This window comes from Protopterus annectens, chromosome 4.part0, assembly GCF_019279795.1.
Source record: "Protopterus annectens isolate FY-2018-M chromosome 4.part0, PAN1.0, whole genome shotgun sequence".
NCBI lineage: Eukaryota > Metazoa > Chordata > Ceratodontiformes > Protopteridae > Protopterus > Protopterus annectens.
In genome coordinates this window covers 705335035-705362318 of record NC_056733.1, presented here as the reverse complement: position 1 = coordinate 705362318, position 27284 = coordinate 705335035, and the positions used below count along the sequence as shown (strand labels likewise).

At 42.6% G+C, this 27284-nt stretch overlaps 1 protein-coding gene across 1 annotated transcript in view; it reads left to right on the top strand.

The window, feature by feature from the left end:
* SLC2A11 (solute carrier family 2 member 11) overlaps nt 1-27284 on the top strand; it is a 466200-nt gene that overhangs the window by 26543 nt on the left and 412373 nt on the right. Inside the window, exon 2 of the mRNA XM_044068682.1 lies at nt 18323-18421. Coding sequence (XP_043924617.1) covers nt 18323-18421 — 99 coding nt within the window. The remainder of the gene's footprint in view (nt 1-18322; nt 18422-27284) is intronic.

Below are 27284 nucleotides of genomic sequence, written 5' to 3'. Positions count from 1 at the left end.
TACTTTCCCTGCTCCAATGCAGTCCATCTTTCTTACAACAATGTTGTTCACCTGAAGCATTATTAACCTATTACAGCATGTGAAATTATGTGAATGAAAATGTTTATATGAAGCTGTGTAACAAGTCCAGCCCTTCTCTAAAAATTGGATGAGAAATTCGATTCACTTCCCTGCTGCTTTGTTACTTTTTGAAACAATGCAAAATTATTTATGTACAGTCTTTTTATAACTGAAGAAAGACACTCAGGTAGCCTCTGGCCCTTGCTTCCAGTAAACTATTACTGGTTTTGAAATGGGTGTCTGTCCTCTTTATGATTTGAAGTCCTAAAAACAATTACTGCCAAATTAATTTTTCAGAGCCAAAGGTGGGTTGTATTCAACAATGGGCCTCACCGTGGACTTCCAGAAGCTGACATCTAAAGGAACGTGATCTCTTTTTCTGAAAGCTGAAAAGTTCTGGCATCTGGAACCAGCAGTTGCAATGCAGAAGCCTGCACCAGAACTGACTGTACCTGGAACCCCGTGTTGCAGTAGTAAAGTAATAAAGAGTAGAGGGAAAACAATAGATTGCACCATATGTCATGAGAAAAAAAAAACTTCAGCATAAATATCACAGACAGAGTAGTCTTGGCTTAGCTGGCCTGGATGTCCTTCAAGGATGCATCTGCAGTCATAACATATGGGTTGTCCTGCCTCAGGCAGCCCTTCGGTCAGCCGGATTCCAAAGTCTGGGTCTGGCCTCGGCTGATGTCGCACTTCACCCAACGTCATAGCTCCTGGGGTATAAAGGCATCAGCCGATGCCATTTTCCTCAGTCTTTCTTGCCGCGCGGTGCCCGAAGTAGAAGCTGTTCGCAAGTGCCGGTCGGTCAGATCCAGAGATTTCTACTACCGAAGACTTCTAAAAAGCTAAGTACCCCGTTGGGGACTCTTTCTTGCCTCAGCCGATGTCAGACAAAGTAAATAATTGTTTAACTTGTGGGAAACAAATACCTCATAAGGATTTCCACTCTTACTGCCTTCCTTGCTTAGGCCCAGACCACGACGTATCAGCTTGTTTAGCCTGTGCTTCCTTCAACCGATGGACACTCAGACGTCGGTCGGAGTTTGCAGAAGAGTTTTTTGGCTCCACTTTTGCATATAAAATGCCGTCATAGACTCCGACTACACATTTAGCTAAAAAACGCAAGGAAAAGGACTGATACTCGCGGCCCGCGGTTTCGGCTGAAACCATGGTTAGGCCTACCGCGAGTGTCTCGGTTTCAAGACCTCGGTTCTCCCTTCGGCCGAAAGCATGCCTCCGATAACCGAGGCCACACAGGCCATGGCTGAATCGGCTACAGAAATTACTGCTGAAGAAGCAGGCACCCAAGATTTGTCTGACACTATTCCGTTGGACATCTCTACTCCTGTACGTGGGGCAGCTAGACCCCCTGCTTCTATGTCTGTCAAGGCCTTTTCCAGGGCTAAAGCAGCCAAACTTTCCAAGGCCTTACCTACAAAAGCTCCCTCTCACAGGCCTACCTCAAGTTCCCAGATTCTCAGCCTTGCTGAGGACCTTATTTCTCTGATCAGGAGATCCCAACCTCACCCAGACAGGGCCTCTCAACCCCCTCCTGATAAGAGTCCTGGGACTGAACCCCCTGAACCTCTCTCCTCGGACTATTCCTCGGATGGTTCAGATTTATCTGACCATCAGGAAGGCCCATACTCACCTTATGAGGATTCTGATGCAGAAGACTCCATTCCTTCTGCTTCACCTCCAGAAGAATTTTCATTTGGGGAAACCCTACACTCAATGAGGGAACACTTCCAATGGCAGGGTCAGGATTTCTCTGATTCTAGGAAAAGGCTAAGGACTTTTTTACACTTACCACAGCATAGGCCTTTAGCCATACCACCTGTACTATCAGTTGTTGATGATGCATATAATGATGCCAGTACTGCCCCTGATTCTCTTCCTCCAGCCCCTGCCAAACCTGACAGATACTACAGGGTCCCGGACTCTCACTACCACTTGTATAAGGCTCATGCTGCAGACCCAGAAACCATTTCTCAGGGCCCTAAAGGTGTTGCAGCTGCCTCTGCCAAAAACCCACTTCCCTCTGAAAGAGAATCTAGAGCATTAGAGAGATGGGGTAAAAAGGTTTATACATCTGCTACTCTTTCTGCCAGGGCTTTAAACTGTCAATTTCACATGATACAGTACCAGGAATTTTTGTTAGACCAGCTGAATAAAAAGCTGGCCTCTCCTGAACCTATAGACCGTAAGTCCCTTCAGGATTTGGTACATAACTCTCAGCAGGTCAGTAATCACTTCTTAAAATGTGGCTATGATGCATTGGAGGCTTCTTTTAGATCAGCTATGACTGGAGCAGTGATTCGAAGGCATGCCTGGTTAAAAGAACAATCCTTACCAGACCATGTTAAGTCTAAACTCCTAGATGCTCCTATGGAGAAACATAGTTTGTTTGGCTCCCCTGCACAGGAGGTTCTAAAGAAAGTGGAAGAAAAAGCAAAATCTGTCCAAACAGTCATGGATTTTTTGCAGGTCCAACCTCCGAGGTTTAGCAGAAATTGGCCTTCAAAGAATTGGTCCTTTCCAGACACCTCCAGAGCACAGAGAGGCAGAAATAGACGCCCAAGAGGCAGAAGTCAATCAAGGGGTGCCTACAGGGGTCGTCAGTGGCAACCTGCCAACCAGAGAAGTGCCACCACAGCTGCGACTACAACCACTTCCACAGGACAGACACAATGACTTGGCTCTGATTCCGCCTACCAGGGAACAACTGGAAGCACCCTTGGAAAGCTAGCTTTATTTTCAAAAAACTGGCATTGCATTACAGGAGACAAATGGACTTTACAAACAATAGACAAGGGCTACAGGTTTCACTTCCACACTCTACCAAAAAAGAGAGGAATGCCAAACCTTCCACCAAGCCAAAAATCAGAGGCTCTAAAACAAATCATCAGCTTACTAAGGATGAGAGCAATAGAAAATGTACCATCTATGGAACAAGGCCAAGGATTTTACTCCAGACTATTCCTTGTACCAAGAAAAGAAAATCAATGGAGGCCTATTCTCAACTTGTCCGCACTGAACACATATCTCATTGTTCCAAAATTCAAAATGCTGACCCTACAGCAACTTCTTCCCATGTTGGGCAAGGAGTCTTGGCTGGTGACTCTAGATCTCAAGGAGGCATACCTGCACGTCCCTATACGACCAGATTGCAGAAGACACCTCAGATTTCTTGCAGGATCAGAGCATTATCAATTCTCAGCATTGCCCTTTGGCTTATCTACTGCGCCCAGAGTATTCACGAAATGCCTGGCATCAGTAATTGCTCATTGCAGGCTTCAGGGAATTCAGATTTACCCATACCTGGACGACTGCCTAATACAAGCGGACAACAAGACAAAATTAATAAAGGATTTGGCCAATGTCATACAACTGCTGCAAGCCTTGGGATACACAGTCAACATTCAAAAGTCAAGACTAGTGCCATCCCAAAGGATAACATTTTTGGGTGCAGAACTGGATACAATAACTCAGATGGCTTTTCTCACAGAGGAAAAACAAAAGCAACTACCAGTCTATTTCATGGCATTAACAACACAAACTCAGCTTACTGCAAGGAAAGTCCTGCAGGCCCTGGGTTACATGGCATCCTGCATAATATTGATCCCACATGCCAGGCTGCATATGAGAAAGTTACAATGGTACCTAAGGAATGTATGGTCTCAACACAAACACAGTCTAGAAGCCCAGATACCAATCATTCCATGTCTGAAAAAAGAATTCCTGTGGTGGGCTCAGGCCTGTCAGATAAACAGAGGATTGCCTTTCCACAAACCACATCCAAGGCAGACCATCACCACGGACACCTCAGACCTAGGCTGGGGGGCACACATGGAAGACAAGTGTATCCAAGGCCTATGGTCCCAAGACCAGCTGAATCTACACATAAATCTAAAGGAGATGCTGGCAGTGAAACATGCAGTCGAGGCATTCAGACCATTCCTCCAACAAGGACACCTGCTGATAAAGACGGACAATACCACAGTCATGTGGTACATCAACAAACAGGGAGGTACACACTCATACCCTCTATGCCGGATGGCAATGGACCTGTGGAACTTGGCCCTGAATCTCAACATCCAACTGCAGGCCAAATTTGTACCAGGAAAAGAGAATTCACTAGCAGACAGCTTAAGCAGAACTACCACGGATGCTCACGAATGGATGCTGCATCCAGATATTGTCAAAACCATAACAAAGAAATGGGGAATGCCAGAGATAGACCTGTTCGCCTCCCCACACAACCACCAACTGAAGAAATTCTGCTCAAGAGTATACCACCCACTTGCCTGGAGGGTGGACTCCCTTTCTTTCAGCTGGAAGGCCCTGACAGTATATGCCTTTCCACCTCTTCCTTTGATGTACAAAGTTCTACTGGAGATCAGAGAGGAACAGCCAAAGGTAATTCTGATAGCTCCAGACTGGCCAAGGCAACATTGGTACCCGCTACTGAGAAGCATGTCTCGGACGCACTCATGGCCTCTACCTCTATGTCCCTTACTTCTAACGCAGAACAACTACAAGACCCTGCATCCAAACTTGAAAATGCTGCAGCTAACTGCTTGGAAAATTGCATAAAACAAAACCAACCTGATTTATCTCAGAGGGTTAAGGACATTATCCTGGAGGCTCGCAGACCCTCCACAAGGAAAACATATTCAGCCAAATGGAAAAGATTCCTCATTTGGAGTGCAGAAAAGGAGAAATGTCACACTGGCAAACCTAGCACACATCCTGGAATACTTAGCAGAACTGTTCCACAATGGCCTGTCCTACTCCTCCATTAAGATTCATGCATCAGCAATTTCAGCAGAGTACAACATGGATCCTCCTGTCTTCTCTCATCCTCTCCTCAGGCAATTCTTGAGGGGAATCAAAAACGTAAAGCCTCCAAGGAAACCACCTCTGCCTGCATGGGATCTCAACTTTGTGCTAGAAAAATTAACACTCCCCCCTTTTGAACCAGCAGCAACAGCAGACTTCAGTTCTTATCTTGGAAAACTGCCTTCCTGCCAGCAATCACTTCAGCAAGAAGGGTATCTGAGTTACAGGCATTAATGGCAGTGCAGCCTTTCCTTATCTTCCATCAGGATAGAGTGTCTCTGAGAACCAATCCTACTTTTATGCCAAAGGTGGTCTCCAGGGTATCCTTGAACCAAGCTATACATTTACCTACATTCTTCCCCAACCCACAGAACAGGGGGGAAAAACTACTACACACCTTGGATGTACACAGACAACTACGCTACTATCTGGACAGAACTAAGGCCAGCAGAAAAACTGACCAGCTTCTGGTAGCATATGCAACAGGAGTGCAAGGAAAAGCAATTTCAAAACAGACAATCTCAAAATGGATAGGAAATTGCATTAGATTCTGCTACTCATTTCATGGAAAGACAACTCCAGAAAATATCAGGCCTCACTCCACAAGAGCTACAGCCACCACTACAGCTTTCCTACGAGGAGTGGCTACCAAAGACATTTTAGAAGCTGCTACTTGGAGCTCCGTGCATACATTTGCCAAGCATTATAATCTTCCTTTATACTCCAGATCCCAAGCAGGTTTTGCAACTGCTGTTTTACAAGGGATCTTAACTACACCATCATTATCTTAGTGCCTCCTCCCCCAGTTTGGCTATGGTATTCTACCCATATGTTATGACTGCAGATGCATCCTTGAAGGACATAGTGCAGTTTTGTACCTACCATAAATGTAGATGTCCGATAGGTATGCATCTGCAGTCAGGATTACCCACCCTCCTTCCCCTCTGTGGTATTCCTAGGGTACTTCACCCTCTTTTAGCTAGCTGGGGGAATCTATTATGGTGTATTTGTTTGTATGTATATATGTATATATATATTTTGCTTTCTACTGTTTGGAATTTTCTACATTTATCCAAATTTAGCCTTCCTAGAGGGCACCTGGCATCTGGGGCAAGAAACACTGAGGAAAATGGCATCGGCTGATGCCTTTATACCCCAGGAGCTATGACGTCGGGTGAAGTGCGACATCAGCCGAGGCCAGACCCAGACTTTGGAATCCGGCCGACCGAAGGGCTGCCTGAGGCAGGACAACCCATATGTTATGACTGCAGATGCATACCTATCGGACATCTACATTTATGGTAGGTACAAAACTGTACTTTTTCTCACTTACTGACACCCATTCCTAATAGGGCCTGAATGTAGTTTCCACTACTGTTTTTTTTTTCTTTCTGTATACTTTTTGCCTCTGGGCCTGCTAACCAGAAAGCCTCCCCTATCGGTCTAGAACCTATTTATTTCCCACCCTGTCTGTAACATCCGGCATATTCATTGCTGAACCTCCTTGTGTTCTGACAGAGTGCTTCTCAAACAATCTGGAAATATACAGAGCTAAGTATATTTTTCTGGCACTTTAGAGTTGTGTACTGTTATTTTTTGCTTGAATAATTATTTATATAATTGCTGGCATTGTTTGTCTGACTTCAGGGTTGTGTGCTGTTATTTTTGCTTGACTATCTATATAGTTTCTGGCATTGTTTTTCTGATCTCTGCTGAAACTAGTTGATGTCCTTCAAGGATGCATCTGCAGTCCTTACAAATGGGTTGTCCTGTCGTCAGGCAGCCCTTCGGGCCGGATTCCAAAGTCTGGTCTGGCCTCGCTGGTGTCGCACTTCACCCGACGTCATTGCGCAGTTATTCTGGTATAAAGGCATCAGCCGCCATTTTCCTCAGTCTTTCTTGCCGTGGCGCCGAAGCAGAAGCTGTTCGCAAGTGCCGGTCGGTCAGAATCAGAGATTACTACTACCAAATACTTCTACTACTACCGAAGACTTCTAAAAAGCTAAGTACCCGTTGGGGACTCTTTCTTGCCTCAGCTGATGTCAGAAAAAGTGAATAACTGTTTAACTTGTGGGAAACAAATACCTCATAAAGATTTTCACTCTTACTGTTTACCTTGCTTAGGCCCAGACCACGACGTAGCAGCTTGTCTAGCCTGTGCTTCTTTCAACCGACGCTTAGACGCCGGGTCGAATTTGCTGAAGAGTTTTTCGGCTCAGATTTTGCTTACATTATGCCGTGGATCCTCCGACAGCAAATTTCTAAAAACGCAAGGAAAAGGACCGACACTGCGGTCGCGGTTTCGCCGAAACCACGGTTAAGCTAACTGCATAGTGTCTCGGTTTCGCTGAAACCGAGTCCACGGTTCTTCCTTCGGCCGAAAGCTTGCCACTTCAGGCCTCATCCAGCTTGGCTGCATCTGCTACTGAAATCCCACCTGCTCTTGCAGGTACACAGGGTTTATCCGATACTATCCCTTTGGATATTTCTACCCCTGCACGTGGAGCTGCTAGGCCTCCTGCATCCATGTCGATTAAGGCCTTTGCCAGGGCTAAAGCAGCAACTCAAAACTGTGCCTGCTAAGACCCCCTCTCACAGGCCCAGTTCTAGTTCACAAATGCTTAGTCTAGCAGAGGATCTCATTTCTTTGATCTGGGGATCCCAACCACATCCAGACAGGGCCTCTCACCCACCTCCAGAGAAGAGGACTAGAGTAGCCCCTGAGCCAGTTTCTTCAGATGGCTCCTCTGATGAATCAGATAATTCAAACCTCCAGAGGCCCCTTTTTCTCCTTATGAGGACTCTGATGCAGAAGAGTCCATTCCTTCTGCCTCCGCCTGAGGAATTTTCTTTGGGAAACCTTGCATGCTATGAGGGAACAATTTCAATGGCAGGCCAGGATTTTCAGACACTAGGAAAAGGCTTAGAACCTTCCTGCATTTGCCACAGCATAGGCCTTTAGCCATTCCTCCAGTACTTACTGTTGTGGATGATGCTTTTAATGATGCTTGTACTGCTACTGATTCTCTTCCTCCCCTGCTAAGCCCGATAGGTACTACAGGGTTCGGACACATTATCATTTGTATAAGGCTCCTTTTGCAGATCCCAAAACTATCTCCAGGGACCTAAGGCTGTAGCAGCTACCTCTGCCAAAACCCCTCCCTCTGAAAGGGAATCCAGGTCCTTAGAGATGGGGTAAAAAAGTTTACACTTCTGCTACTCTTTCAGCTAGGGCCTTGAACTGTCAGTTCCATATGATCCAGTATCAAGAATTTATGTTAGACCAGTTAACAAAAAAGCTGTCCTCAGATGAACCATTAGACAAAAAATCTGTTCAGGAAATGGTACATAACATTCAGCAGGTCAGTAATCATTTCTTAAAATGCTATGATGCACTGGAAGCTTCCTTTAGATCAGCCATGACTGGCACAGTGATCAGAAGACATGCATGGTTGAAAGAGCAGGCCTTACCAGATCATGTCAAATCAAAGCTACTAGATGCTCCCATGGACAAGATCAATTTGTTTGGCTCTCCTGCACAACAGGTGCTGAAGAAGATGGAAGAGAAGGCAAAATCTGTCCAAACAGTGAAAGATTTCTTACAGGTCCAACCTCCAAGGTTTAGCAGGAATTGGCCCTCCAAAAATTGGTCCTTTCCAGACACCTCCAGAGCTCAGAGAGGCAGGAATAGGCGCTCAAGAGGCAGAGGTCAATCCAGAGGTGCCTACAGGGGACATCAGTGGCAGGCTAACAACCAGCGAGGTACAGCCACAGATGCAGCCACCACCACCACTGTTACAGGACAATCACAGTGACTTGGCTCTGGCACCGCCTACCAGGGAACAACTAGAAGCACCCTTAGGCGGGAAGCTAGCCTTATTTTCAATAAACTGGCATTACATCACAGGAGACAAGTGGATTTTGCAGACAATAGACTACGGTTACAGGTTTCACTTCCATACTCTACCAAGGAAGAGAGGAATGCCAAACCTACCTCCAAATCAAAAGGCAGAAGCTCTAAAACAAATAACTCACTTACTAAGCATGAGAGCTGTAGAAAAGGTACCACCTATGGAGCAAGGACAGGGATTTTACTCCAGACTCTTCCTGGTACCAAGAAAAGAAAACCAATGGAGACCTATTCTCGACCTGTCCGCTTTAAACACATTCCTCATTGTCCAAAATTGAAAATGCTGACCCTACAGCAGCTTCTTCCCATGCTGGGCAAGGAGTCTTGGCTGGTAACTCTAGATCTCAAGGAGGCATACCTGCACGTCCCCATATGACCAAATTGCAGAAGATACCTCAGAGTTCTTGCAGGATCAGAGCATTATCAATTATCAGCATTACACTTTGGCTTATCTACTGCCCAGAGTATTCACAAAATGCCTGGCATCAGTAATTGCTCATTGCAGGCTTCAGGAATTCAAATTTACCCTTACCTGGACGACTGCCTGTTACAAGGACAACAAAAACAAACTAACAGAAGACTTGAAAAGGGTCATTTATCTACTGCAAGCCCTGGGATACACAGTCAATATAAAAAAGTCAAGACTGATACCATCCCAAAGGATAACCTTTTGGGTGCAGAACTGGACACATCAAGACAAATGGCATTCCTAACAGAAAAACAGGAGCAACTCTCTCTACTTCTTGGCATTGACAAAGCAGAACCAGCTAACAGCAAGAAAAGTCCTGCAAGCTTGGGTTACATGGCATCCTGCATAATATTGGTTCCACATGCCAGACTGCATATGAGAAAGTTACAGTGGTACCTAAGGAATTTATGGTCTCAGCACAAGCACAGCCTAGAAACCCAAATTCCAATAATCCCATGCCTGAAACAAGAATTCCAATGGTGGGCTCAGGCCTGTCAAAACAAAGGACTGCCTTCCACAGCACTCAACCAAGCCAGACAATCACAACGGACGCCTCAGACCTTGGTTGGGGGGCGCACATGCTGGACAAGTGCATACAAGGCTTATGGACTCAAGACCAGCTACACCTACACATAAATCAAAAAGAAATGCTGGCAGTAAAACTGGCAATTCAGACATTCAGACCATTTCTTCAACAAGGTCCACTGTTGATAAGGACAGACAACACCACAGTTATGTGGTACATCAACAAACAGGGAGGCACACATTCGTACCCTCTATGCCGGATGGCAATGGACCTCTGGAATGTGGCCCTGAGCTTCAACATCCAGTTACAAGCAATTTTTGTGCCAGAAAAAGAAAACATTCTAGCAGACATACTAAGCAGAACTGCCACGGATGCCCACGAATGGATGCTGCATCCGGACATCTTCAAAACCATTACAAGACAGTGGGGGCTACCAGAAATAGACTTATTTGCATCCCCACGCAATCACCAACTGCAGAAATTCTGCACAAGGACGTACCACCCACTTGCTTGGAAAGTGGACTCCCTATCTTTCAGTTGGAAAAACCTGACAGCATATGCATTCCCACCACTTCCTTTGATGCACAAGGTGCTATTGAAAATCAAAGAGGACCATCCAAGGATCATCCTGATAGCTCCAGACTGGCCAAGACAACATTGGTACCCATTACTGAGGAGCATGTCTCGGGAACAAATATGGACTCTACCTCTAGTTCCCTTACTGTTAACACAGAACAACTACAACACCCTGCATCCAAACCTGAAAACACTGCAGCTGACTGCCTGGAACATTGCATAAGACCAAATAACCCAAATTTATCCCAAAGGGTTAAGGACATTATCTTGGAGGCTCATAGACCCTCAACAAGAAAAAAATATTCAGCAAAATGAAAAAGATATCTCATTTGGAGTACTGCAAAAGGAGAGAATGTGTCACTGGTAAACATAGCTAACATCCTGGAATACTTGGCAGAGCTCTTCCACAACGGCCTGTCCTATTCTTCCATTAAGATTCATGCATCAGCTATCTCAGCAGAATACAACTTGGATCCTCCACTCTTCTCACCTCTGCTCAGGCAGTTTCTGAGAGGAATTAAAATGTAAAACCACCTAGGAAGCCACCATTGCCAGCATGGGACTTGAACCGTGTTAGAAAAGTTGACACTCCCTCCTTTCGAGCCAGCAGCAACAGCAGAATTACAGTACTTATCATGGAAAACTGCTTTCCTGCTTGCAATCACTTCAGCAAGAAGGGTATCTGAGCTACAGGCATTAATGGCAGTACAACCCTTCCTGATCTTCCATCAAGATAGAGTATCCATGAGAACTAATCCTACTTTTATGCCAAAGGTGGTCTCCAGAGTATCTTTAAATCAAGCTATCCACCTACCTACATTCTTCCCAACCCACAGAACAGGGGAGAAAGACTGTTGCATACCTTGGATGTACATAGGCAATTACTACCTGGACAGGACCAAGAGCAATAAAAGACTGACCAGCTACTGGTAGCATATGCAGGAATGGAAGGAAAAGCAATTTCAAAACAGACAATCTCTAAATGGATAGGAAATTGCATTAGATTTTGTTACTCCTACCATGGGAAGAAAACTCTAGAAAACATCAAGCCTCACTCTACAAGGGCTACAGCCACTACCACAGCTTTCTTACGAGGAGTGGCTACCAAAGACATTTTAGAGGCTGCTACTTGGAGCTCCATGCATACATTTGCCAAGCATTATAATTTACCTTTATACTCCAGATCCCGAGCAGGTTTTGCCATTGCTGTTTTGCAAGGGATCTTAACTACACCATAAACTAATTCTCCTCCTCCCCCAGTTTGGCTATGGTATTCTACCCATTTGTAAGGACTGGAGATGCATCCTTGAAGGACATAGTACAGTTTTGTACCTACCATAAATGTAGATGTCCGATAGGCATGCATCTGCAGTCAGGATTACCCACCCTCCTTCCCCTCTGTGGTACTCCTAGGGTATTTGCCCATCTTGTAGCTAGCTGGGGGAATCTATTATGGTGTATTTGTTTGTATATATGTACATACATGCTTATTTTTGTTTGTTTCTACTATTTGGAACCATTTGCATTTATCCAAATTTAGCCTTCCTAGAGCGCACCTGGCATCTGGGGCAAGAAACACTGAGGAAAATGGCGTCTGCTGATGCCTTTATACCCGAATAACTGTCGCAATGACGTCGGGTGAAGTGCGACACCAGCCGAGGCCAGACCCAGACTCTGCCTGACGACAGGACAACCCATTTGTAAGGACTGCAGATGCATGCCTATCGGACATCTACATTTATGGTAGGTACAAAACTGTACTTTTTTCCCACCCACCTTCCCTGTTCTTGTGTTAAATTTGGTGACTTTTGCAGTTGCCCGCCCCCACTGTAAATTTGATCTGGGACACTCATCCCAGTCCCATCTCTTTACCTCAGTCTACCTAATACAGATGTCATTTAGGAAGGCCAAACTCCTTCTGCACTTGTTTTTAGTCATTTTTAATTTAATTGCATTTGGTTAAACTGTGTTTGGTCTAATATTGATACACACTCAAGTGTGCTAGCTTGCACTGCATTTGAATTGTTTTTACTGCTGTTTTAGCTACTTTTTTGTAAAAAAAAAACAAACAAACAAAAAAAAAACATTTCTAAGCTTGTATTCTGCCTTTCCCGAAACTAGTCTAGTCCAGATACAGATTTGCTGTATCCGGGACTGTCTGTAAGTTTCTGAGCCCCCCAAGTCTTTCTGTGTTGGAGGGAAGCCTTCTAGCTTATCAGTGGGAGTGATAAGTACTAGGTAGCCTATCTACCACAAGAGTGGCTCCTGGCCCAGAATTTGTAGTTTAGTGGCTGTTTGGGCAGTTTTTCCATCTCCTTCAACTTCTGGTTTAAAAGCTCACATTTGCATTTGTTGCCCACCTTTCCTATAACTAGTCTAGTCCAGATACATATTTGCTGTATCCAGGACTGTTGCTTCTGAGCCCCACCAAGCCTTCCTGTGTTGGAGGGAACCTTCTTAACCTTGAATTATCTTCTGTTCCTCCTTCCTCTCTCCTTGCACTTTATTCATTTGTTTTTACTGTATCTGTCTGTTTCTTCCTGCTTTGTTATTTTATTTTGCCTCTTCTTAAAAGTACTCAATTGTATTTATTCTGCTGCATTTCATGCTGCTTGGTGGTAGCCTGATTGAATTGTGACTGTCATTCTAAGCCTTTTGGTTTAAGCACTTGGGCTTCAGACCAGTTGTTTACATTAAGGTTTGTGGTCTTCACTCTTGTGGCAAGACAGGTAGCTTACATCCTTCTAAGTTGGGAATTGCTGTTTGAGGGCTCGGTGTCTGTTATTCTAAAAGTGTATTGGTTCTGGTTTGGGCACTTGGGCATCGGGCCAGTTATTTTATGTTAAGAAGGTTTGTGGTCTGCACTCATGTGGGAGGAGAGGCTAGATTCTGCCCTTCTGAGCTGGGAATTTCTGGTGAAAGGGTTATTGTGCCTGCTTATTTGAACTGTTTCTTTCTGAAATTGATCGCCTTGTTTGCTGTAGCATAGACAGGATTCAGGCCTGCTGAATCTAGCTTTGTTTATATAACATGAGCACTAATCCAGGCCGTCTTTTTTTGAGAAGGTTCCCCTGCACCCTAGTGTCAGGAGTGTGCAGTTAGAACTTGTCTGATTGAAGATTGTTGGAACAGGGCTCGGTTTTAAGCTTTTTACTGGTTAATTGGGTAATTTGTTTAAATCAGTTTGCTTGTTTTCTATTATTATATAAAAAGTGCACTTTATTCACCTGCTTTTACTGTAATTGTGTTTCTTCCTTCTTTATTACCTTATTTTGCTTTTGCTGCCTGTTCTTAAAAGTACTTAATTGCATTTTTTTCTGCTGCATTTATTACTGCTTGTTAGTAGCCTGATTAAATTGTAACTGTTATTCTAAGACTTTGGTTTTAGCACTTGGGCTTCAGACCAGTTGTTTTACATTAAGAAGGTTTGTGGACTGCACTGTTGTGGCAGGACGGGTAGCTTACATCCTTCTAAGTTGGGAGTTGCTGACTGAAGGCTTAGTGCCTGTTATTCTAAAAGTGTATTAGTTCTGGTTTAAGCACTTGGGCTCTGGACCAGTTATTTTACATTAAGAAGGTGTGATCTGCACTCTTGTGGGAGGAGAGGGTAGATTCTGCTCTTCTGAGCTGGGAGTTGCTGGTTAAAGACTTATTATGACTGCTTATTTGAACTGTTTCTTTCTGATATTGGTGTGCCTTGTTTGCTGTAGTATAGACTAGATTCAGACCTGCTGAATCTAGCTTTGTTTGTATAACTTGAGCACTAATCCAGGCCATCTTTTTTGGAGAAGGTTCCTGCACCCTGGTGGCAGGAGTGTGCATTTAGAACTTGTCTGATTGAAGACTGTTCGAACGGGGCTCAGTTTTTAGCTTCTGTTGGTTAATTGGTTTAAATCAGTTTGCTTATTCACTACTGTTATATAAAAAAAAACATGTTTTGCATCGCCGTTTGTTTATGGTTAAACTATTCTTGGTGCCATAAAGTCTGTTCTTCACATTTTCCCTTAGAACTAGTCAGTTTTTTAGTTTTAGCACTCAGATCTATTTCTTTGAGCCCAGCACTTGTTCAGAACTCGTTGTTAGCACTAAATACGCTACAAATTACTACAACACTCAACTTTCCTCACTTGTTTAGAGGAAAATAGTTTTTGGTACATAATAAATAAGCACCTATCCAGGCATGTCATAGGGTCAGCTCCCGGTGTTTTCTCCTGTCTACATGATGAATCTGGGCATCTTGGGGCAATGCAGTAATTGCCTCATGTACACAGACAACCCTGTCCTCCTACACCCCAACACTACAATCTGTGAGAGATGCACTTATATAGCCAAAAAGGAAGCAAAGCTGTCTTCACCCAAGACTGGACTAGACAGTCAAGAGGAGAAGGGTAATCACTTGCACCACACCACACACAGCACATAGTCCCTCAAAACCTACACCACCAAAACACACATATGGAAACACAAAACACACACCTACATTTGCAGAGGGTCTCGACAAAAATCTTCCCAAGCAACAGAGCCCTCCAAAGCAGAAATGCAAGCAACCTCCACCCCCCAACACAACTCAAATGACGCATAGCCCGCAAACTCAGTGTGCCACTCAACCGCAGCTCATAAGGCATAACAACGTACCCAACACTCTAGTCATAGGTGACTCTATAGTCAGGCCACTCACCAGGCTAAACAAGGAGAAAGTTACTGCCAGCTGCCTGTCGGATGCCAGGATCTGCCACATAACGCACGCACTCAGGTCACTCCACAACAAGTACAAATATGACTGTGTCATCATCCATGTTGGTGTGAATGACCAGAGACGTACCTCCCTGGACTACATGAGAAGAGACATGGAGGAGCTGTCTGATCTTGTAGCCCAGGCATGTATGACCCTAGCCCTGAGTAGCATCCTGCCATCACCCAGAATGATACCACAGTGCAAGGACAAAATGATTGACTTCAACAATTGGTTAATCTTCTGGTGTCATTCTAAGGGGATCCAGTATCTTTTTGCCTGAGATGACATGATCGACAGACCATGATGCTTTGCCAGAGATGGCCTGCACCTGTCGCCCTTGGGATTCCGGATACTGGCCAAGCATGTCTTCTGAGTACAGACCCAGTGACAGCAGCCCTGCAAGAGGCCTCTAAAGAATCAAACCCACATTGCAAAGCATGTTTTCCAACCTGTTCTGCAGAATGCATTAAATCCTGTAATTCCTTATTTTCAGCACAGTCAGGAATCAACATCATTTTCTGTTTAAGCAATCCACTAATATGTTGTTGATACTTTAACATATGAAACTGACAGTTTAAGGCCCTAATGGCCAAGGTTGCAGAAGTGTAAACCTTCTTACCCCATCTATCCAGCGCCCTGGAGTCTCTTATCAGAAGGGGTATGGTTTTTGGCAGTAGAAGCCTTAATGCCCTTGGGTCCCTGTGAAATAGTCTCTGGATCCGCAATAGGATTTTTAAAAAGGAACTTGTGAGAATCAGGAACCCTGTAATATCTGTCAGGTTTTCTGGGAGCAGGAGGCAAAGAATCAGGGGCCAAACTAGATTCCAAAAAGGCATCAACAATGTCTAGTATAGGAGGTATAGCTAAAGGCCTATGCTGAGGCAACAGTAAGAAATCCCTAAGCCTCTTTTTCGAATCAGAAAAATCCTGGCTTTTCCAGTGGAAATGCTCCCTTAGAGTGTGCAAGGTTTCACCAAAAGAAAAATCCTCTGGAGGGGAAGCAGAGGGAATAGACTCATCTGCATCAGAATCCTCATAAGTAGATAAAGGTAAATCCAGAATCAGAAAAATCAGAATCCTGGTCAGAAGACTCATAAACAGTTTCAGTCCTAGGTCTCTTAGAAGAGGGTGGTTGGCTTCCCCTGATTAAAGTTATAAGATCTTCAGCCATTCTTATCATTTGTTTTTTAGGCATAGAGGCCTGAGCATGCGGCCTGGGCGTCCGTTTTCTAGGCATGGTTCGAGGTTTAGGCCTTAAAGAAGAAGGAGGCATCGGTTTAATATGCAAGTCCGTAGGCCTGAATACACCCTCAGAAGCCAGTGCCTGCACAGTGGCTCCGGACCCATCCAAGGTAAAGACATCCGCAAATACCACAGTTGAAGCATCTCGCGGCATACAAATGGGTCTCAATAGAGGCCTGTGAATTAGAAGTAGCAGGTATCAGGGGCTGTGAAAGTGCCTCACTGAGTACAGGTGAACTGGCGACTGGCTTAGGAGAAGTGTCGTTGGCAGCTTTGGACCTAGGCGGCCTGTCTCTGTCTTTATCTTTGAGTTTTTTCGGAATTCCGGTAGTCGGATGGCTTACCTCCAACAATTCTGGATAATTGAACCGAGAACCAAAATGCTTAGATGCAAAAATATACCAACAACGGATATTGTGTTGATTAAATAAGGCACAAAACCGACAGCAAGGTATGTCGTGGTCAGGGCCTAGGACAGGAATACAGTATAAATGAAAATCTTTGTGAGGTATTTGCTTTCCACAAGAAATGCAATTATTAACTTTTACTGACATCGGGGAGGAGCAAGAAAATGTTTCCCCAATGGGGTACTTAGCTTTAGTTGAAGACTTCGGTTCTGAAACTCGAAAAGAAAAATTTCAGGAGTTGGCCGACTGGCACTTGCGAACTGCTTCTGCTTCGGGCACTGCACAGCAAGAAAGACTGATGTAATGGCGTTGGCTGCATGTTTTATACCCCTGACGACCTGACGTCATGGAAGAAGGGACAGCAACTGACGCAGGACCCAAGACTTTGTTAATCAGGCCGACTGAGGGCTACTGCAAGCAGATAACCGAAATGTGATGACTGCAACAGTGAATACACTCGAACATCTATATTTATGATAAGTGTGCACAACTGTACTTTTCTCATCCAGGAAAAAAGAGGTAATTTTTTCCCCCTCTACTCGTTACTCATTAGACCCATTATAGAGTACAACGCCCCTTTTGGTATTTACCTCATGAGACAGCTACAACAACTGGAAAGGCCACAGAAATACCTCACAAAGAGGATTACCTGCCTCAAACAGATACCCTATGAGGACCGTCTCAAAAAAGTCTAGCTTTACTTCATCGCATATCGCCTACTCAGAGGCGATCTCTGCCTAACATACAAAGCTATGTCAAACCCAGAGCAGTTGGACATGCTCCACTTAAAGAAATCCCAATCCCTTCGAGCTACATGCTGTAGGGACTGAAGCCTTGTCACCACAATAAACAGGACATGCTGGAGGGATAGATTCCTGTTCCAGAGACTTCCCATACTCTGGAATAAACTACCTATCTATATCAAACAAAGCTCCTCCTTAGCACTCCAAGAAAAATCTTGATGATTGGATGGGAAATAGGAAATTCACCCCGGGCATTACCTCTGTGGCTCTGCTCGACAGTGGCACAGGAAAATAATTTCCTTGAGGGGCGAAAGCCAGGGTACCTTTTTGGCTAGGCTTATATAGGCCATAGGATCAATAGCCTAGTACCTACCTATGAACCTTAGTATACTCAATTCAGAGATGACAGTTGACTTGGAGAGTCCATCTTGCAGGTAGATACAGAGAGGTAGTTTATACCCTTGTCAGCATCCCAGCAATGAAGGCCTTACTGTTGAGGCCCTAACCTTTCTTGTGGTAGCTGGATCCTCATCACCATAGGGTGTCCTTCACCCTTTCTCTCAACCTGTGTTATGCATTTTGATTCGTTTTTTGTGCCTTGTATCTGCTAGCACTGCATCCTTTGCCAAGTGTGATCAAGAAATTTTAACAATCTCTGGTTATCTTTTGCTTTTTAACTTAACATCTAAATTGGAAATATGGATTACCATGTTTTACTAACTATAGTGAAGTTCAATGTTGTACGTTATCTTGAGCAATTATAACTGTCTATGTTTCCTCACTTCTTCTTTCTTTATTTGTTTCCACAGATCCAGGGTAGATGTCTCATTCTGACTGTCATTGCTGCAGGGATTGGCGGAACATTCCAGTATGGCTACAATATTTCCATTATTAATGCTCCAACCACTGTAAGTAATTCACTGAGACAGGAGGAATTTGCCATTAATCATCTCATGTATTTATTATTTTGTAAGTGAATTTTCTCTTACTTAATCAGACTTCCTTTCAGGCTGTCCATGGGCTATGAACCACCAGTACTTTCCTTCTCCCTCAGTTTTGCCTTCCACCCTGACTCAGGGATAATTTCCTCCCAGTGTCACCCATTGTTGTGTAGACCCCTCTGCTTTAAAAGAGATTTGACTTCAGAGCATTTGTCAGTCTAACTCTGGTCCCACTTTGGGTTTACACTAGATATTTCCTTTCTCTGTTTCCCATATGACCTTGTCTGGGTTGCTCATTCCTCGACTGCAGTGTCGTTAACCATCCTGTGCACACCAAAGTAGTTGAGATGATTACGTTAGAAACTGACTGCAGGACTGCATTAGAGCATCTGCTAAACGTTGTGCTGTCATTACAAGGAAAATACTACCCAATCAACCAGTAGCAGAGTGAGAGCATGGCCTGCCCCTTAGGGGCCATATATAAGTACTAGGCTGTCTGCCTTTGTGGACCATTTCAAACCTAGCCAATCAAACCCTTGCCTGGTTTTCTCACTTACTGACACCTGTTCCTGATTATGACTGGCATAACAATAACCTTCAGCTAGCTTTTCTTGAAGTAAAGCAGGGGCACCATGCAAGATTCTTGGAAACCGGACATCTTGAAAGCTTAGAAGCAAATGCCGATGGCGTATACAGAAAGAGAAGGCTTTGTATCTTAAACAAAATCAGTCATCCTTACAGAGAAGCTACATAGGTTTCTACATGAAGGAGGAAATCCATAATGAGATTACTGAAATCATTTAACAACTTTTCAACTTTGGCAGTGTTTGTCTAATATTTAAGTAGGACAAAGTAACAGAGCTAGACATGCTCCACAAGTACAAATCTCCCGAAATCGCTGGGTTCTCAACCTAATTTTGTTTCACATTCTTACACTTTAGCAAGTAAACCAATGTCTGAGACAGATTCTGTATTACAGTAGAAGGAGCTCTGATCAGTCATTCCAAACATTTATTAAATACTGTGACACTTTTATTTCTGTGTTGCTAGCAAGTATTATCAACAAATCCCTTGATACTGTTTCTTTTTATGATCTATGGAAACCATCCACTATTGCCTGTATTTCAAAAATGATACAAGTCTACAGGCCCATTTCACTGGCCTCAGCACTTTCACGAGTGCCTGAGTGGGTTCTATCTGATCAAGTCAAAACCCATGAAGTAGTACAGGCCTGTAAGTGAACTTGAGCATAGCTTTCATAATGGAAGAGTAGCTACAGCACAGTTCTCCTTAACAAGTAATATTTACAATCACATGGAGTCTGGCAAAAATTTGGGCACCTTTTTCATTGGCCTTACAAAGGCATTTAATTCAGTTTCATATCAAAGGCTGTTTTGTTTACTTTATATATTTGACTTGAATGAAAGTCATGTTGTCACAGAGGGGGCTGGAATTTATTGGAGAAAATTGGCAAAGGAACCAAGGTATTGGGAGCAAATAACTAGAGAGGGAAAGGTAAAAGAATGGGAAGAGGCCAAAAATTTATTTGGACTGCAGGTTAGAGATTGCTTTTCCTGTCAAGGATTGATAGAGTATAGGCAAAGAGAAAGAAATAAGCAGGGGGATCCTAAGTGAAAGACCAGTACTGGTAGAGTTTTTAGTAGCATTTAGAAAATAAACTGCTGTTAAAAAATGAATAATTAGTAGAGCATGTAAAATATCGCATGATAATAAGAATCAGTCAGAGGAGGTCAGAAAGGATTGGGAAGAGAGATTGGATAAGCAATTCACAAAGAAACAATGGTGGCATATGTATGTCTGCCAAATATGCAACAAAATCTAGAAGATTTAGGATCTTTGCTTGGACATATGTTTATACTCCAAGTAGACTCCAGAGAAGTTTTCCTCCGGTAGACAGCAAATGTTGGAGGTGTGATGGGGACGAAAGAGGGAATTGGGAACATTTTCTAATATAATGAGTTGGTTGACTTTAAAGATTCCCTGCAAACTACTCTGTCAGAGATGCTGGGTGAGCAAATTGTAACTACAAAAATGATTTTTCTGAGCTATGATACAGAATCGGAATTGCCTAGACATAGTAAGGCCTTGCTGCATCTAATTATGGTGGCTGCCAAAAAAGTAATTACTAGAAATTGGAAATCAAAATCTAAACCAACTGTACTAGAAATAAGTAACAGTAACACAGATAAAACAACTGGAACTGGGATCTTTAGAAAAGGGTAGGAGCAAATTACATAGGAAAAAATGTGAATTGTGAGAACAATACATACAAGGGAGGAATGATGTTTAAAAGATGCTAGAACTCGAATGAGCTATGTAATGTTTGACTGAAAATGGCTAGATTTATAAGTGATGTATAATGTTTGCAATTAGAATTGTGTTACTAGGACTTATGATGTAAAATGCTTGCAGCTGGGATTGCAATGCGATTTGTTCTCATTTATATAAACGTATTATTGCCTATGTCATAAGTGATAATTTAGTAAAGATTTTTTTGTTAAAAAAAAACCTCATGCCATCATGCCGTCACCCTCTTTCATTTGGAACTGGGATACCCCCAAGGTTCCATCCTAGGATCCATGATGCCACGATGAGTGAAATGTTTTAATGTGATTGGTAGTTTCTGTGCTCCCAAGTGCAGTGATGGTTAGTTTGTAGATGATCTGCCCATTTTGTCTGCTTACCCTTCATATTCTACAGTCTTTCTGAACAGGGATCTGGCAGTGGTACACAGCTGGCTTAACCAAAAAACACAATCCGTGTTCTTTGAATCATACAAAAGACTGCAGTTGTCTCTTCCAAATGGCAGTAGTATCCCCAACAGCTGGAAAGACAGAAACTGCATCAGTGTTTAGGTACATTTGTGTTTACATAACCACTCCCCACACACCCATATACATACTTTCACTGTGCACACCTGCTTAAAACACCTGCCTTGTTATTCTACTTGCTATGAACATTAAAGCCATGATATAGCATTGAGCACTGATGCCAAGGCTTACTACAGACATTAAAGCCTTGATATAGATAGGAGTGCTGATGCCAAGGCTTACTATGGACATTAAACAAATCCCTTGATACTGTTTCTTTTTATGATCTATGGAAACCATCCACTATTGCCTGTATTTCAAAAATGATACAAGTCTACAGGCCCATTTCACTGGCCTCAGCACTTTCACGAGTGCCTGAGTGGGTTCTATCTGATCAAGTCAAAACCCATGAAGTAGTACAGGCCTGTAAGTGAACTTGAGCATAGCTTTCATAATGGAAGAGTAGCTACAGCACAGTTCTCCTTAACAAGTAATATTTACAATCACATGGAGTCTGGCAAAAATTTGGGCACCTTTTTCATTGGCCTTACAAAGGCATTTAATTCAGTTTCATATCAAAGGCTGTTTTGTTTACTTTATATATTTGGCTTGAATGAAAGTCATGTTGTCACAGAGGGGGCTGGAATTTATTGGAGAAAATTGGCAAAGGAACCAAGGTATTGGGAGCAAATAACTAGAGAGGGAAAGGTAAAAGAATGGGAAGAGGCCAAAAATTTATTTGGACTGCAGGTTAGAGATTGCTTTTCCTGTCAAGGATTGATAGAGTATAGGCAAAGAGAAAGAAATAAGCAGGGGGATCCTAAGTGAAAGACCAGTACTGGTAGAGTTTTTAGTAGCATTTAGAAAATAAACTGCTGTTAAAAAATGAATAATTAGTAGAGCATGTAAAATATCGCATGATAATAAGAATCAGTCAGAGGAGGTCAGAAAGGATTGGGAAGAGAGATTGGATAAGCAATTCACAAAGAAACAATGGTGGCATATGTATGTCTGCCAAATATGCAACAAAATCTAGAAGATTTAGGATCTTTGCTTGGACATATGTTTATACTCCAAGTAGACTCCAGAGAAGTTTTCCTCCGGTAGACAGCAAATGTTGGAGGTGTGATGGGGACGAAAGAGGGAATTGGGAACATTTTCTAATATAATGAGTTGGTTGACTTTAAAGATTCCCTGCAAACTACTCTGTCAGAGATGCTGGGTGAGCAAATTGTAACTACAAAAATGATTTTTCTGAGCTATGATACAGAATCGGAATTGCCTAGACATAGTAAGGCCTTGCTGCATCTAATTATGGTGGCTGCCAAAAAAGTAATTACTAGAAATTGGAAATCAAAATCTAAACCAACTGTACTAGAAATAAATAACAGTAACACAGATAAAACAACTGGAACTGGGATCTTTAGAAAAGGGTAGGAGCAAATTACATAGGAAAAAATGTGAATTGTGAGAACAATACATACAAGGGAGGAATGATGTTGAAAAGATGCTAGAACTCGAATGAGCTATGTAATGTTTGACTGAAAATGGCTAGATTTATAAGTGATGTATAATGTTTGCAATTAGAATTGTGTTACTAGGACTTATGATGTAAAATGCTTGCAGCTGGGATTGTGTTAATGCGATTTGTTCTCATTTATATAAACGTATTATTGCCTATGTCATAAGTGATAATTTAATAAAGATTTTTTTGTTAAAAAAAAAAACTCATGCCATCATGCCATCACCCTCTTTCATTTGGAACTGGGATACACCCAAGGTTCCATCCTAGGATCCATGATGCCACGATGAGTGAAATGTTTTAATGTGATTGGTAGTTTCTGTGTTCCCAAGTGCAGTGATGGTTAGTTTGTAGATGATCTGCCCATTTTGTCTGCTTACCCTTCATATTCTACAGTCTTTCTGAACAGGGATCTGGCAGTGGTACACAGTTGGCTTAACCAAAAAACACAATCCGTGTTCTTTGAATCATACAAAAGACTGCAGTTGTCTCTTCCAAATGGCAGTAGTATCCCCAACAGCTGGAAAGACAGAAACTGCATCAGTGTTTAGGTACATTTGTGTTTACATAACCACTCCCCACACACCCATATACATACTTTCACTGTGCACACCTGCTTAAAACACCTGCCTTGTTATTCTACTTGCTATGAACATTAAAGCCATGATATAGCATTGAGCACTGATGCCAAGGCTTACTACAGACATTAAAGCCTTGATATAGATAGGAGTGCTGATGCCAAGGCTTACTATGGACATTAAAGCCATTATATAATGGGAGTGCTGATGCCAAGGCTTATTATGGACATTAAAGCCATTATATAGTGGGGGGTGCTGATGTTAAGGCTTACTATGGACATTAAAGCCATTATATAGTGGGGAGTGCTGATGTTGAGGCTTACTATGGACATTACAGCCATTATATAGCAGGGAGTGCTGATGCCAAGATTTGAATATTCTCTACTTGTAGCAGCTACCTGCTTAGTTACAGAATCTCCAGACTGCACATCATAAAGTGCATAGGTTGAAGTACAGCTCTCACAAAAGCTTTATTACCTTACAGTAAATAAGTCTTGGGGGGAGCTTTCCCTTTTCCCAGGTCATGAATGCAGTCTCCACATATACATTGCTTTTCAAGCTTGGGTACTGTAACTATCCAACCTTAAGGAGGACAAAAAAAATAGGGTCTTCACTGGAAAACTAAAGTAACTTGTAGAATTTCAGATGTCTTTCAGTATTTTCCATTACTCACTTCAAAGGTGCACAAAGGCTTTCTCTTTATTTTACCTTATGATATAGCCTCCTTAAACCAGCGTACCTCCTTCCTAAAAACTCACTCGTAACCTTAAGCAGGAGGCATGTATAACCAATATAATCTGGCTTATTACCTCAGTGCAACACTAAGCTTCCCTATGGTCTACTCCAATGTTAAAGTCTTGCTAAAGAGCTTATGATACTCACATGATGTACTTTGACTGTAAGGCTGTTGCTCCTCTGGTGTCAAACCCTTTTAAGTCTTCCTGCTGACTGACAGAATTATGATTTTTAACTGTATTGGATTTTCTATGGTATATGGTCTTTTTAAGAGGGTGTATGTGCCCAGCAGTTTCCGTATATCGTTGATTTTACTACCTGCATTTTTTGTTACACAAGATTATGAATCATGAATATAACAATGCTGTTTTCTTACCTCTGACTTCTTACCTATGTCTCAAATAAAAATATATATACCTGGTGTCTTCATTGGTTATTTTCTCACCATATTGATCTGCAGGGCCTCCCCTCATAGACTGTCTTGTCATGTACTTTTGGGGGTGGGGGGGTGATAACAAATCCTTTGACACACAATTTCATACTATGTGCACGTGACTAATTGTTGTCAGCCTGTATTTATTTTTGGACTCCACATCTATTTTTTAGTACCACGTTCCTAGAAATTCTGACCTCACCGATTCTGTCAGGAATCACAGAGTCAAAGGGTTGCTTTCTATGGACTTTTCTGCATCATAACAACAAGAAACCAGGGATATGGGGTGGGGTTACATGTAGGATAACGTGCTTTCAAAATGTCAGCCATACTGCGGGTTTAAGAGCAGATTTAGAACCTGTCCCAAAAAGGAATACCCACTACTCACAAGAGCTCCAGAGAAACTTGCTTAACAGTTTTAGACTGCTTTGGAATAGGATTCAGTCTTTTGCTGTGTGGTAGCCCAGTGTTGATTAACTAACCTGGAGGATATTTCTTTTATTTCTCACATAAGATCAGTAGTGTCAGTGAATGGTTAAGGTTTTTTTAAAAATCAGGTAGAAATGAAAGAGGTTGAATGGCAGATAGCTTTATCTGCACATTGCTTACCAGGTTTAAATGAAAGTATAAATAAGTGTTTTTTATTAAATAGGAGACTAGCTGTTTAAGAGTTAATGTTGTTTGCTTTTAAGTCATAATTGATTGTCTTTTTTATTGGCTGTGGACTATTTAAAAGGATATTTTTTTGTTCAAAATGTTTTTGAAAAAGTCTACGGATGAATAGCGGTAAATAAAGTTATTACGCTAAAACACCAGTTGTCTTGTTTACGTTCTTCTGTAGTAGTGCCTGGTTTCATTGTTTTTCCTTTTAATGGTTGAAGTCTAATTGGAGGCCTTCTCCAACATATTCTTGGTCCAGCCTTAGTAATATCAGTGGCTGAATAGGTAGCACGCTCATCTTTGATGCTGGAAGATGTGAAGACTGTGGGATCTGTTCCCAAGCTAGGTGCTTGGATTAATTTTCCAGCGCAGACACTGCAGCATGCAGCACTGAGGTATGCATCACTCTTGAGTATGCAGTCCTGTATTTGAGGTTAAACCAAGGTCCCATCTGCCTGAGTTGCTGATAGCATAGGTGGAAGTAAAAGATCCCATGGAACTTAGTAGGAAAATGTCCCCATTGTCCTGACCAGCTTATCCCGTCACTATAAATGCCACCTTGGGTCTTCCCTGAAAATAGCCATAGGTCTAGTGGGACTACCCAGTCAAAAAATGTAGTTAAAACAAATAAATTCCCTTGAACTATTTAGAATCTGCTTAGGAAGGGAAACGTGGCACCCCCGGATCTGATGAACTCCTGTCCACAAACCCTTTGGTAAACTTTCAGATCTTTCACTGTCCTTGTCACTTGGATCCCAAATAAATCCATTGTGGAAGGGCTGGCCCTTCTTTTGCTGGAAGGAAGCTGCTGTCTACCTGTTCTGCAAACATGGCTAAATTTCAGATATGAACATTTGTAGGCGTAAGGAGAATTGCAGTCTTCATGGACTTTCTGGTCTTCCTTTATGTGGCTACCAGCTTGATTTCAGGCCTGGACAAGGACTTGATGTTATCCTTTGGGCTATGTTTGTATCACATGCATGAGGGGGATGCCATTGGTGCCTCTTCGTAGACCTGTCCACTGCTTTTGACACAGAGCCTTCCTAAGGCCTTAATGTTGTCCAGTTCACTGCCACTAATGGAGGAAGATATCTTTCTCAGAGAAATAAGGGGATTAAGTACAACAAACCATTATGTGATCTAATGACTATTCAGAAGCATTTCCATCCAGGTTTGGTACTGGGGACAGAGCTGTTCTCAGTCTGCATTAGTTATTTGTGGGTGAACTTTGGTAACTGCTAAGTTTTCTAGTATTCAGGTGACAAATGTGCCTTGAAAACCTGTGACATTCTGGTCAAACTTTAAGGTGTTTTTTTGCCACCAGACGTGGTTGTGTCTGTGTGTGTGTGTGTGTGTGTGTGTGTGTGTGTGTGTGTGTGTTTGTGTGTGTGTGTATTTTGCTGTAAAAATAACTATTGCGTGGATACTCTCTGGATAGTTATTGGAATCACCCATAAAGTTTTCATGGCAGAATTATGGCAGTAGATTGCTAGGCCTTTCTTCTGGCTGATCCTCACCAGCAGTGCCAGTCTGTTCTGAAACTCGGTTTGCTTGCATTGTAGATGGATACCTTGCCTGTGTATCAACATGCTAATGTAGAAATGGTTATGTGATGTTTATATCTATATTTATATATATAAATTATGTGTAAATGTTGATGAGATTAATCAACGCAAAATACATTTGTGATAAAGTCTAAAAACATAATTATCTAAACCAAGTGATTAAAATTTTAAATATTAGTGTTACATTTGCAACCACAAAAAAAACTAAATACCATTCCTTTTATGTGGGGGCTTTGCCCCCCCCCCCGGATATGGGGGGCCATGCCTTGAAACCCACAGAACTTAAAGTAACTCCAAGTTTTTCACAACTGTGAATAAGGAACAAATATTCAATTATGCTACAGTTGCCCTCTGTAGCAGTGTAGCATAATTTGACCAACTTCAATACATTCAACATTTCCCACCAAAAATGGCCTAAGATTAAAGCATTTGCAGCATTCACAGATAAAATAAATGGTGCCCATGTATATGGTTAGATAATGATTGGTCATCCTGTATTTTACTGT